Source organism: Rhinopithecus roxellana, chromosome 18 (assembly GCF_007565055.1).
Source record: "Rhinopithecus roxellana isolate Shanxi Qingling chromosome 18, ASM756505v1, whole genome shotgun sequence".
NCBI lineage: Eukaryota > Metazoa > Chordata > Mammalia > Primates > Cercopithecidae > Rhinopithecus > Rhinopithecus roxellana.
The window spans coordinates 46251604-46265665 of record NC_044566.1 but is presented as its reverse complement, the minus strand read 5'-3'; the positions used below and the strand labels follow the sequence as shown (position 1 = coordinate 46265665).

General features: G+C 42.9%; 1 protein-coding gene and 1 non-coding gene across 11 annotated transcripts in view; both read right to left on the bottom strand.

Annotated features, from left to right (window-relative positions):
• Window positions 1-14062, bottom strand: part of RUBCNL (rubicon like autophagy enhancer) — a 49865-nt gene that overhangs the window by 28164 nt on the left and 7639 nt on the right. For 5 of the 10 annotated variants that reach the window (XM_030921922.1, XM_030921915.1, XM_030921917.1 and 2 more), the window contains one exon: window positions 3118-3777. In XM_030921922.1, the coding sequence (XP_030777782.1) occupies window positions 3118-3679 (562 nt within the window). In that variant the 5' untranslated portion in view covers window positions 3680-3777. Of the gene's footprint in view, window positions 1-3117; window positions 3778-5866; window positions 6440-9073; window positions 9557-9622; window positions 9820-14062 lie in introns of those variants that run through there. The other 5 variants (XM_030921919.1, XM_030921920.1, XM_030921918.1 and 2 more) reach the window with 5 other exon arrangements.
• On the bottom strand, window positions 5543-5733 carry LOC115894667. The gene has a single exon (XR_004054807.1). It is a non-coding gene; the product is annotated as a U2 spliceosomal RNA (small nuclear RNA).

The following is a 14062-nucleotide window of genomic DNA, read 5'->3' as shown; positions in this document are numbered from 1 at the left end:
TGAGCCACTGCACCCAGCCCTAAACCTCCTGTCTAGAGAAATAAAATCCATCCAAAAAAAGGTCAGCATTACTTCTCTAAGATAGTCTTCTTCCAGTCAAAACCAACAAACTGCAGAAGGTATATTCTGCTGACACATCCATTCCTGCACCCTTAGCCACTCCATTACTGGCAATGACCACCATCAAAATGAACGTTTTTTCTGTCATGTGATTTCTTACTGCAGCATTTAAAGCAAAATTTTCTGTGTCAAGAGCTGAGATGTCCCAACCTGCTAAATTAGAACAAAATGCTGCACATGGTGGTGACACAGCTCTCAGCGTGATGGAGTTGCAAGCAGGATCATTCAAATCCCTTGCTTCATGTTCAAGAAAGTAGTTGTTGCATGGAAAAACTTGGACTTCTTAGCTTCAGAAGCTATGGGTTGGCAAACTTTTTCTATAAAGGGCTAGGTGGTATATATTGGAGGATCTGAGGGCCATACAGTATCTGTTTCAACTACCCTATTCTGCCACTGTAATGAGAAAGCAGCTATAGACAAAAGAGAAATTCATTTATAAAAACAGGAAGCTGGCAGGATTTGGTCCCTAGGTCATAGTTTGCAGACTCTGAGTATAGAGGAAAGAACACAGAGAAGAATTGAAACAGAGTAGATTCCAGTTCCAGCTGTCCATTCACCGGCTGTGCCGCTGCATCAAAATGCTCTCAGCCCTGAAATTGAGATATTTATCAGGACATTAAGGAGATAAAGGCAGGTGAACGTGTAGTTCCTACGCAAACCAAAGAAACTGTGGAATCCCTTCCTACAGTCTCAAGAAATGCTTACAGATGCAGGCAGTCTTTCCCTAAAGTATTTTCCCAAAAACAAAACAAAACAAAACAAAACCCTTTTGCTGCCATCTGAGATGCAGCGGTCATAGGAATATCCACATCTTAGTGGCCAATGGCTCTTTTCCCTATTGCTGCCTCCACACCAGAGAAAGAAAAAAACCCGATCACTCAGGGCTTCTTTTTCTTAGTCTTATAGAATGAATCCCCTCTCTGAGTCTAAGAGATATTCTCAAAACATTCTGTGAGTTTTTTTTTTTTTTTTTTGACAGAGTCTTGCTCTGCTGCCCAGGCTGGAGTGCAGTGGTGCGACCTCAGCTCACTGCAAGCTCCGCCTCCCGGGTTCACGCCATTCTCCTGCCTCAGCCTCCGGAGCAGCTGGGACTACAGGCGCCCGCCACCACGCCCGGCTAATTTTTTGTATTTTTAGTAGAGATGGGGTTTCACCGTGTGAGTCAGGATGGTCTCGATCTCCTGACCTCGTGATCCGCCCGCCTCGGCCTCCCAAAGTGCTGGGATTACAGGCCTGAGCCACCGCGGCCGGCTCTCTGAGTTGTTTCTAAAGTCACTGGCAGGAGCTGCTGGGAGTCCTTGTCTTTGGGCAACAGGGGCTCGGGTACCTGTTTTCTTTCTGAGAAAAAGACAAAGCTACAGGATAATTGTACGTTGTAGAACAACCTCCTGTACCGTGATAGAACAAAAGGTTTCAGGCAAGGGCATGCTAGGCCCCAAAGATCATCTTCAGTTTATTATAACTTGTCGTTATGGTGGTGCTCTGTTGGGGAGAGTGCTTTCCTCGATGAGACAATCTACTAAGACTAATCTCTCACTTAGGGCCGGGCGCGGTGGCTCAAGCCTGTAATCCCAGCACTTTGGGAGGCCGAGACGGGTGGATCATGAGGTCAGGAGATCCAGACCATCCTGGCTAACACGGTGAAACCCCGTCTCTACTAAAAAAATACAAAAAAAAAAAAAAAAAAAAAAAAAAACCTAGCCGGGCGATGTGGCGGGCGCCTGGAGTCCCAGTTACTCGGGAGGCTGAGGCAGGAGAATGGCGTAAACCCGGGAGGCGGAGCTTGCAGTGAGCTGAGATCCGGCCACTGCACTCCAGCCTGGGCGACAGAGCGAGACTCCGTCTCAAAAAAAAAAAAAAAAAAAAAAAATTCTCACTTAGCCATTACTAAATTTGCAAGTCACTTTTACATCTTAGAACTATCCAAGCAAGTGAGCAAAAAAAGAGAAAAAAAAAAAGGTCTGTCATCAGTCTTGTCATTTCACTTACACTTGGTCCTTATCTCAAAATTAACCATTGAAAGATTGTCCAAAATGTGTTCTTCTTAAGCAATGAATAAATGTGTTAAAGAGTATCATCATCTTTGATTGCCCAAACATTTCCAAAGAACATTCCTAAAGAACGAATAACAAAGATGAGCTCCTGCTAGTGAGAAATAAACATATAGAGAAATAGGCAGGCAGCAGGCAGACTGATGACTTTTTAAATTGTTTGGAAAGAAAAAGCTTCATTAATTATTTGTACTAGGGTTCTAACAGAAATGTAAATTGATAATGACAAGTGTGACTATAACATAAATATTTAAAAATGAAATAAACATGTCACAGATGATAACAGTAATAGCTAACTTATTGATTCTTGAGTAGCACTTTGCACGGATTATCCAAGTTTTAGGAATTTTAGGGTCTTAGGGATATGTACATTACTTCATAGCAGTGAGAGCCCTTATTTTAATAAAAAGGGGTTTGGTATAGTCGTCGGGGGGTACTGTGGTTATTGTTTTAAAATCTTCCTATTTTCCCGTCAGACTCTATACAGATAAATATAACAAGTGAAGTGAGTTCACCACCTACTAGGTACTGGTGTGAAATGGAGCCCTCTGTGACTGTCTGGAAACACCTCCAACCCCCACACTGACTTGAGAGTGCTTCTGATGCTCTCCCTTGCAGACAATTTCATGAACTCTAAGTTCCTGAAGGCAGACACCAGCTTAAAGATGGCACATGGCATTGATTATCAACTACATTAAGCTAAAAAGGTAACAATTCTCTGCAGTCGAAGGAGAAAGCCAATACTGGATTTCACCTGTTGTGACCACCCAGCTGGCCAGGCTGCTGACAATATTAAATGAGGCAATGCACTGGCATCTGGTCAAAGTGGAAACCCATGAACTTTTCTCCCATGGGGAAGACAATATGGCAGGCTTTAGAGCAAGGTGAAGCAAGGGTGTGAACAGAGAGGAATGAGGGAGGTCACCTAGTCACCTACTAAAATTACCTTCAGCAGCAGCAGATGTCAGGTGGGAAGGCTCAAAAAAAGCACTGTCAGTCTCAGGATATGGGGAGGTGACCAAAATCCTAGGGCTTGTGGGCAGAGACACTTGATGAGAGTATCCTGGGCGGGCCATGTGTACTTCTGTTGAGGACAGAGAGAACCTGCTACTCTTTTCCCTCGAGCCATGGGGAGAAGCGCTGCCAGTGGAGTCTGTAGTAGCCTCAGACAATGTTGTCTCTGCCAGGGAGTCCCTGAGGCACGAAGGTGAAGGGCCTGAGGGAGAGGCAGCATCTGTCACAAAATGGGTCCCACTGTTCCCGGCTGCTGGCACCTGAGGTTGCAAGTCCTGCAGCTGTTGCTGCACATCCTGGGGGTTGATCCAGGCAGCTTTGTGCCTCATGAGCCTGATGTCTAATTGGCAAGGAGGATGGTCAGTGTTCAGGAGTCCAGGCGAACCATCAATAATGCCGGAGTAATGGGTGATCCCTTCCCAGGGGTCCTCAGGAGAATCCTGCTTGACTGTAGACTGTGACACCATCTTTCCAGGCTTGTGACTGGTGTGCATCCATTCAAAACAGATAGAGGGAGTTCCCTGATTGCTGGTACGACTTGATTTGGGCCCCGAACTCACCACATGGCCAGTTGGGGGTCTGGAGAGCTATTCTGCAATGAGCAAAGAATCATTCAAAATAAGTAAGAATTCAATTGTATTTTGGCTACAAGTTACTTTGAGATGGCAAAACCCAAAAAATTTAGAAGGCTGTACTTGGTTCTATCCAACACAGTAAACTGCACTTGGATTTATAAGTCAAAAAATAAATAAATCAGCTATAAAACTAGCAGTAAACCTACAGAGGCTTGACATTGGGATAGGAAACATTTTTCAAAGCATAAATTAAGAAATCACAAAGGATCAACTGATAAATCCCATAAAAATGTAAAACATCCATGCATCAAAATTATTTTAATAAAATTAAATGTCAAATCCAAGATAGGAATACTATCTGGAAGTAAAGACACATTTCCATACTTTCTTTTTGTTTTTTTGGAGACAGAGTCTCACTCTGTCACCCAGGCTGGAGTGCAGTGGGGCGATCTCGGCTCACTGCAACCTCTACCCCCCAGGTTTAAGCTATTCTCGTGCCTCAGCCTCCGGAGTAGCTGGGATTACAGGTGACCACATCATGCCTGACTGATTTCTGTATTTTTAGTAGGGAGGGGGTTTCACCATGTTAGCCAGGCTGGTTTCGATCTCCTGACCTCAGGTGATCCACCCACCTTGCCCTCTCTGCGCCCAGCCATTTCCATATGTTCTTATTTTCATTTAGTTTGTTCTTGTGTTTCAATGAAGTAGGCAAAGTGGTACATAAAACAGAGGGATGATCTATAGCACTAAAGGCTTTGCTTCATGTAACTTATATTACCTTTCATACTTATAATATCAATATCAATGTATTCTCAGTTCATATATTTAAAGAACACAGTATGAATCTAGAATCCATCTTTAAAACCCACTCACTTCTAAGCTCAGGTTTTAGCTTTAGTGAGGAGGTAATGATTAAAATGTTGAGAGCTACACAAACAAGAAGCACTCTCTGTCACTGTAATTACAGGCTCGGGAAATGTTTTGCTTTTCTGTTCTCCCACTGCCCTTTGCATTGTGAAGCTAAAAGCAACTTTCAACAGCAAAAGTAAGAAGAGCCAGGGGAAGGCCTAGAGATAGAAGGGTGGCCTATGCCACATTCACCCTGCACAGTGGTGAACGTGAGACTTTGGAGTCAATTACAGGGCTGTAAATACCATCGATGTGTATGTAGACAACTCCTACATGTATCTCTCTATTTCCGATCTCCCGGCTAGCGTATCTTACTGCCTATTTGACATTTGTCCAGTAGGCATTGCAACCTGATACATCCAAAACAGTCACTCATTTCTCCTGAAACCCGCTCCTTCCCTGCTTTTCCCCCCTCTCCCAATTGCCCAAGCCTGAAACTTAGGAGTCATTTCTGATTTTATCTTTCCTTAGCTCTCCAACTTCATTCCATCAGCAAGTTTATAGCTATAGCTGCCATCTTAGTCTGAGTTACCGTCTTCTCACACCTGGACGTGCAGCCATAGCTTCCCAATAGGTTCCCTGCTGTTACTCTTGCCCAGGCTGGAGTGCAGTGGCACAATCTCAGCTCACTCCAACCTCTGCCTCCCAGGTTCAAGCAATTCTCTGTCTCAGCCTCCCGAGTAGCTGAGATTACAGGTGTGTGCCACCACACCCAGCTAATTTTTGTATTTTTAGTAGAGACGGGGTTTCATCATGTTGGCCAGGCTGGTCTTGAACTCCTGACCTCGTGATTCACCTGCCTCAGCCTTCCAGTGCTGGGATCACAGGCGGGATCCAACATGCCCAGCCAGTAACACCATGTTTTAACACCCAGAGGGGTGCACTGTTCCTAGAGGTACGGCAATACCAGGTTGATGCGTGGAGTGGACACAGCAAGCTCCTAGTCCATGTCCCTGCTCCAAAAATCCATTTAATATTTTGTTCTCGGATAGAGGACATATCAGATACTAAACTGATAAGAACAGATACTACACTTGATCTTAGCCAAAAGGATGAGAAGCGATCACTCTTGTCCATTTACAATCAAGAGGTGTTCGGAGAGATCTTTTATAAACCTAAATCAGATCATGTCATTGCCCTAATCGAAATCCCCCAAAGGCTTCTCATCAAATCTGGAATAAAATCCAGACTCCTTACCTTGCCCTCAAGGCCTGACATGATGCTGTCCCTGTAAACCTCTCTCATTAATCTTCATCCAGCCTCCAAAAGCCCCAACCACACTGCAAGCTCTTGAACCCTATAGGCTCCTTCTAACCCTAGGAATGCTGTTTTATGTCTCCTCTTTCTGAAATGCTCCTCCCCCAGATGATCACACATTTGGCTCTTTCCTGTTGTGAATGCCCTGATTTGTAAATTACTTCCTCAAAGATATCTTTTCTAACCACCTTTCTTCTTCAGGTACTTCCCCCATCATTACCTCTCACATGGCCATAAACACTGAGTTTTCGTCACAGAGGTGCTCACTTCCTGCTATTTTTTAGTTCATTACCGCCATTCTCCCCCCACTCCCACCTAACTATAAGCTTCATGAGAGGAGGGGCCCTGTCTGTTCCCTGTTGGGTAGCATGCCCCATACCTAGAGCTGCATATGAGGTTTCAATAAATGTTTACGAATTGAAAGAACAAATCCAACAAAATGGAGACAAAGTTAAGAGCTAGAGAAAAGGCCGGGTGCAGTGGCTTACGCCTGTAATCCCAGCACTTTGGGAGGCTGAGGTGGGTGGATAACCTGAGGTCAGGAGTTCGAGACCAGCCTGACCAACATGGTGAAACCCCACCTCTACTAAAAATACAAAAATTAGCTGGACGTGGTGGCAGGCGCCTATAATCCCAGCTACTCAGGAGGCTGAGGCAGGAGAATCGCTTGAACCTGGGAGGCAGAGGTTGCAGTGAGACAAGATCTTGCCACTGCACTCCAGCCTGGAAGACAGCGAGACTCCATCTCAAAAAAAAAAAAAAAAAAAAAAAGAGCTAGAGAAAAGACTTCTGTGGCAGATATAACTGTTCTATTAATGGGGCAAAATTACTCATATAGGAATAGAAGTGAATCCATGTTTCCTAAAACATGAAATTGTTCTCACCCAATAATAAAAGTTCAGTAGACCAAAATAAAGTTTTTGAGACTTTGAGTCTCAAGAGTGCTTGAGATTTCTTTATTTGGGGGCCCTATATTCTAGTTTATACCTTTTCGAGTAATAAAGATTATATGTACAATTTACATACACACGCACGCACACACACACACGCACACACAATTGACCCTTGAACAACATGGATTTGAACTTTGTGGATCCACTAACATGTGGATTTTCTTCCATATTTGTCACCATGAGGCAACAAGACTAATGCCTCTTTTTCCTCCTCCTCTTCAGTCTACTCAACATGAGAGGACAAGGATGAAGACCTTTATGATGATCTATTTCCACTTAATGAACAGTAAATATATTCTCTCTTCCTTATGGTTTTCTTAATGACATTTTCTTTTCTCTGCTTTATTGTAAGAATGCAGTATATAGTATTATACACTAACATACAACATATGTGTTAATCAACTGTTTATGTTATCAGTAAGGCTGCGGTTAACAGTAGGTTATAAGTAGTGTTAAGTTTGGGGGAGTCAAAAGTTGTGTGCAGATTTTCAGCTGCACAGGGTGTTAGTGTCCCTAACCCCTGCACTGTTGAAGGGTCAGCTGTAGCGTTGTATATATATATATATCTTTTGCAAATGACATATATTGTTTCTGGAGGCATATATACACACACACACACACACACATATATATACCTTTTGTATATAACATATATTAATACATAAACGCACTGTTTGTATGTAGTACACATATATAAATGTATACATGCGTCTTGAAAACACTACGAAAGCCCCAAATCACCATTTACAAAATATCAACAGAGTACATCTGGTTGTGTTAACTGCCAGAACTCACCAGCCCAAAATGCCTATCTTCCTTCTCCTGACCTCAAATCCCACCTTGTGCACCAGTTTCTCTTTGTCACACATCTTTTCCTCTCCAATAATTCTGGATTTTATAATTACAAAAGGAAACCATGACGTTTTTATAAAATGCCCAAACATAGAAGCCTAGAGTAAAAAGTGAACAGCTCTCATCACCCTAAGCCCCACAATCCTACTTTATTCTCAGAAATAACATTGTTAACCATTCTATTATTTCTAGACCTTTATCTATGAATTAACGTACATATTTCAGACCAGAAGATATGTTTTCTTTTTTATACACATCCATGGGATCATACTGGAGATATTCTACAACTTACCTTCTTTTTCACTCAACAGTATGTCTTCAGGGTGTATCTGATTCTCCTAAACTGTCTTGTCACTTTCTATAGTATAAATACATCATACTTTACTTAGCCAGACCCTACTAATAGAAATTTATGTGTAACTTTTTGCAGTTACAAAGTATATAACAATGAACATCCTTGTTCGTGTCCTTTTTCGGTTGACTTTCTTTTTTTAGTTCCTTTCTCTTACTAGTTCCACTCTTAGTCTGAGTCCATAGTTCATGACAGCCTCATTATTTCCAAGAGAATAAAACTATATAAGTTATGGTTTACTCTCAATTTTCTACACATATTTTTTGTGTGTTTGGTGAGGGGAGATGATTATAGATGTGAAATCACATGAAAAATATGCAATCTCAAATGGTAAAGCAGTAGTGATTCCAGGTGGTTTTGTTTTTAATTTTTTTAATTTTTTTTTGAGACGAGTCTCGCTCTGTGGCCCAAGCTGGAGTGCAGCAGTGCGATCTCGGCTCACTGCAACCTCCACCTCCCGGATTCAAGCAATTTTCATGCCTCAGCCTCCCTAGCAGGGATTACAGGTGGGCACCACCACACTGGCTAAGTTTTGTATTTTTAGTAGAGACAGGGTTTCACCATGTTGGCCAGGCTAGTCTTAAACTCCTGACATCAAGTGATCCACCCAACTCGGCCTCCGAAAGTGCTGGATTGCAGGTGTGGGCCACTGTGCCTGGCCGATCCCAGTGTTTTTTTTATAAACAAGTTAAAGGCAATAGTTCAAAGAGAATGACCTTATTTGGAGCCTCCCATACATGGAATGACCCAAGTGAATTGAGCAAAAATCAACTTCCTCATAAAAAGCAACTGTCAGAAGCAGGTGCTTGCTTCACTTCCTTCTAGAAAAGTGTTGTTGCTTCACAAAAACAACCAGCAGGTGCTGCTTTGCCAGGTTATAATATCAAAGCATTGAGAGTTAGAATAGGCCCATAACATATTCACAACCATGTCTAAGGTCACAGTTGGACAGTGGCAGAGAGAGGACAAAAGGCCAGGTCAGATACTCACCAGGAGTATGAGTTTCTCGAAGAGGCAGATTGACACAGAGGAGAAAGTAATGATTGGAAACCATCAAAGTCCATGCAGTAGTGACAGGAGGTCAATATCCCCATTTTTTATTTTACCTTTAAGGCAAAAAAACAATTTGCCAGGTGCTATGATACCATTGCCAGGTATGTCACTTGTTTCCATGTTGTTTGTAGTGTGTTATTCAGTTAAGAAATATTTATTGAGCATCTACTACAGGTCTGGCATTGTTTTGGTTTTGGTAGCACTGGGGTAACAGAGAGGACTAAAATAAGCTTCCTGCCCTTCCTCAGCTTATGTTCTGGTGGAAGGGAGACAGTGAATAGACATACATTTATACATTCACATATACATACATTTCAAGGATTGATAAGCAGAGGTAATACAGGTCTAAGCAATACTTAGCATCTTCTCAACATACTTCCTCCCACTGTCACAAAGGGGTCCTTTGAATCAGATATACTTAGGTACAAAAAATAAAATCAATTTCCAAAAACATTTAAAGGAAGAGATATCAGTCTCAAAGCTTACCATCAATCCTACTACTGAGATTTTCCAGCTGGGATTAAAAGGTAAGCACAGGCCAGATTACTAGTGAACATATAAGCTGCAGCAAAGGCCCGAGACAAACAAGAGACTTCAGGACTCCTCCAGCTAAATCATTGTGACATCAGAGTCAGTGGCCCCATCATGAATGATTGCATCACTAGAGCCACCACACAGGCACAGTATTTTTTTTTTTTTTTTTTTTTTTTGAGATGGAGTCTCGCTCTGTCACCCAGGCTGGAGTGCTGTGGCCGGATCTCAGCTCACTGCAAGCTCCGCCTCCCGGGTTCACGCCATTCTCCTGTCTCAGCCTCCCAGGTAGCTGGGACTATAGGCGCCGCCACGTCGCCCGGCTAGTTTTTTGTAGTTTTTAGTAGAGACGGGGTTTCACCGTGTTAGCCAGGATGGTCTCGATCTCCTGACCTCATGATCCGCCCGTCTCGGCCTCCCAAAGTGCTGGGATTACAGGCTTGAGCCACCGCGCCCGGCCTCAGGCACAGTATTAACAGCAAAGATGCAACTTCTGCAGGAGGGACAGATGCCTCAGTGCCACCATGACACCTACAGTGACCTCACAAAAGTCTTTCAGATCATAAGCAGTTAGCACTTTGAGCACAGAGCAGCTTTAGCTCCCACTACATATAACACTCTTGAAGTTATTTCATGAACAGGCAAAAGTACATCAGATTTAGGATTTAGGATTTTCTATGCCCCAACCCTAACTGTCTATTGAATACACAACTGGGGACATCAGAGCAAAGACACATCTTTTTTTTTTTGAGACGGAGTCTCTGCCTGGGTGAGTCAGTCACCCAGGCTGGAGTGCTGTGGCACAATCTTGGCTCACTGCAAGATCCGCCTCCTGGGTTCACGCCATTCTCCTGCCTCAACCTCCCATGTAGCTGGGACTACAGGCGCCCGCCACCACGCCCGGCTAATTTTTTGTATTTTTAGTAGAGACGAGGTTTCACCGTGTTAGCCAGGATGGTCTCGATCTCCCGACCTCGTGATCCGCCCGTCTCGGCCTCCCAAAGTGCTGGGATTACAGGCGTGAGCCACTGCGCCTGGCCAAAAGACACATCTTAAATCTTACCTTGTCAGTGAGGCCTCCCTGGTCAGCCTATAAAAACTAGCAATTGCCTCTCCCAAACAGTTCCTATCCCTCTTTTTAGCTCTGTTTCTCTCTTTAGCACAAATCTCATTATATTTAACCTCAATGACTAGCACCCACCAGAATGTTAAACCTATGAGGGCACTTTTTTGTTTTTTTTTGAGACGGAGTTTTCATCCTGTTGCCCAGGCTGGAGTGCAGTGGCACAATCTCAGCTCACTGCAACCTCTGCCTCCCAAGTTCAAGCAATTCTCCTGCCTCAGCCTCCCAAGTAGCTGGGATTACAGGTGCCCGCCACAATGCTTGGCTAATTTTTTGTTTTTTTAGTAGAGACGGGGTGTCGCCATGTTGGCCAGGCTGGTCTCGAACTCCTGACCTCTGGTGATCCACCCGCCTCGGCCTCCCAAAGTGCTGGGATTACAGGTATGAGCCACCGCGTGTGGCCGAGGGTACTTTTTAAAATAAGGTATTTTGGACACTGCTTTGTCCCCAGAACCCAGAACAGTGGCAATAATAGGTGTTCGATAAATATATTCTTTGCACTGATGAATGAAATCATGAACAAATTATCAAACAATACCTAGGTATGGTCATGTTGGTTATTTCTTTGTCACTCAAGAAAGGAAGTCAAGAATGGATGTCACCCTTTAGAAGAAATTAGAAATCATGACCTAAATGTTCATCAACCATTTCCTTAGAATAAAGGATATCAGAGAATAGAAATCACAAATAAATAAGAGTCTAGAGTAAAAGGTAAAATTCATTTTTATCAATTTTATGCTACGTTACTAAGCACAGGTGCTACGATACCATTGCCAGCTATGTTCCTTGCTGCCATATTGTTTGTAGTGTGTTAGTTATTCAGCTAAGAAATATTTACTGAGCATCTACTACAGGTCTGGCATTGTTTTTGTTTTGGTAGCACTGGGGTAACAGAGGGGACTAAAATGAGCTTCCTGCCCTTCCTCAGCTTATGTTCTGGTGGAAGGGAGATAGTGACCCCCTTTGTGACAGTAGGAGGAAGTATGTTGAGAAGATGCTAAGTATTGCTTAGACCTGTATTACCTCTGCTTATCAATCCTTGAAATGTATGTATATCTGAATGTATAAATGTATGTCTATTCACTATCTCCCTGGCTAGTAATAAACAAATGCTGAGTGGAGCACGGATAAATCTTAAACTGTAGCATGTGAGCTGCTTGGTTACCACAGTTCCCCAGAACTTCTTCCCTTCTTTCTCGGGATCTACGTCTCTTCATGCTTTGATGTTAGGCAAAGATTCATATCCCCAAGAGAATAATAGAGTCTAAAACTATCACATATCAAATACAAACCATCAAGACGCCCGATAATTTAACTCGACAGCTTCCAAAACAGTGTCCAGGAATTGTGGTAAACTGCAATTTTCCTATTTCATCTATATACTGTATACTATGTAGTAATAAAAGCCACAGAAAGGAAAGAGTGCTATACTGCGATGTGGCTGGGTGGTGTCACAAAAGACTCCACTCTAACTGATTTAGCCTTTGGCAATGACCATTCATTTTGAAGGTTTGCTGTCAGAAGAACACAAAAGAAGGGCAGAAAGCAATCAAGAGAAATGGGTAAGTAAGAAGGGAAAGGCAAAGTTCAGGGAAAATTGAATATTTCACCTAAAAGAATGGCAGGGTTGCCCAGAACATCCAAATGACTAACTCCCTGTGGTCACTGCATATGACACCCTTCCCAGTCTCATTCTGCAAAATAATAATTTGCAAATTTTCAGGTGTTATTATGCCAATTTGAGAACTGAAATGGAGACCATTAGGTGACTTACTCAAAGGCTCGCTGCAGCCTTGACCTCCTTGGCTCAAGTGATCCTACTGTCTCAGCCTTCAGAGCAGCTAGGACCACAGGTGTGCCACCACATCTGGCCAATTTGTTTATTTTTGTGGAGGAAAGGCCTCCCTATGCTGCTCAGGTTGGTCTCAAACTCCTGGCCTCAAGCAATCCTCCTAGTTCAGCCTCCCAAAGTGCTGGGATTATAGGCAAGAGCCACCATGCCGGGCTAGACTTGTGCACTTTAAATCAGTGAAGCGTTTGGCATGTAAATTCTATCTCAATCTCAATAACAGTATTTTTTTAAAAATACGAGTAGAAAATGCTCATCTCCCTTCAAAAAGATCTAGAACTAAAGGGAGCTGTATTTCATGGGCTACAGGGATCCAAGGAGCACAAGCTACACATCTGGCTGTGAACAAAAATACTGAAAGGATAGGAGAAAGTTAAAAGGAGAAGTAGAGAGTAGATAAAGGAAATACTGAATAAATGTGTCAAAAATAGGTAAGGAGAAGAAAGAGGAAGTAAAAGTGAAATTGTCATGATAGAACTATCTAGAAAAGGAAAAAACAAATCAAGACCTGGTAAAGACGGAGGTTTTTTTTTTTGAGATGGAGTTTCGCTCTTTTCACCCAGGTTGGGGTGCAGTGGCACAATCTTGGCTCGCTGCAACCTCTGCCTCCCAGGTTCAAGCAATTCTCCTTGCCTCAGCCTACCAAGTAGCTGGGATTACAGGCGCCTGCCACAATGACCGTCTAATTTTTTTTGTATTTTTAGTAGAGACGGGGTTTCACTATGTTGGCCAGGCTAGTCTCGAACTCCTGACCTAGTGATCCACCCGCCTTGGCCTCCCAAAGTGCTGGGATTACAGGTGAGCCACGGCACCCCGCCTATCCACGCTTATCTTTAAACCAGTGCTGCAAGAAGGCTCTAAGGCCAAGATTTACAGATGATAAATAAGGACAAAAAAGATAAGTATTGTGGTTATGTTTTAAGTGCCTATTTTTAAGAAATATATACAGAAGTGTTTAGAAATAACTGACAGAATGTCAGTGGGGATGATAAATAGAAATAACTGGTAGAATTTCTTGAATTTGCTTTAAAATGATGCCAGTGGGCAACATGGATGAAGCACAACTGGCCATGTTGCTAACTGCCAAAGCTAGAAGAAGGGAGAAGGCTGTTCATTGTACTATTCTATGTTTAAGTTTGAAATTTTCCATTAAACAATTCCTGTAAGTTTTCTAAAAACCTTCAATTTGCTACATCTGTCCATGAGTCCCTAGGTTGCCTATCTGACCTCCTTATCTGCTACCTGGACACCTCTACGTCCCTCTACCCATACCCTCTTGTGGATCTTTATTCAAATGAAGACCTTACCCATTACCTTCAAAACTGAGACCTTTCCCATCACCTTTGACAAAACCACATCTCTACAGGTAACTGCTTTCCCCATGTACTGCCCTATAGCCTTCTCTACAGCATTCATTTTCTGA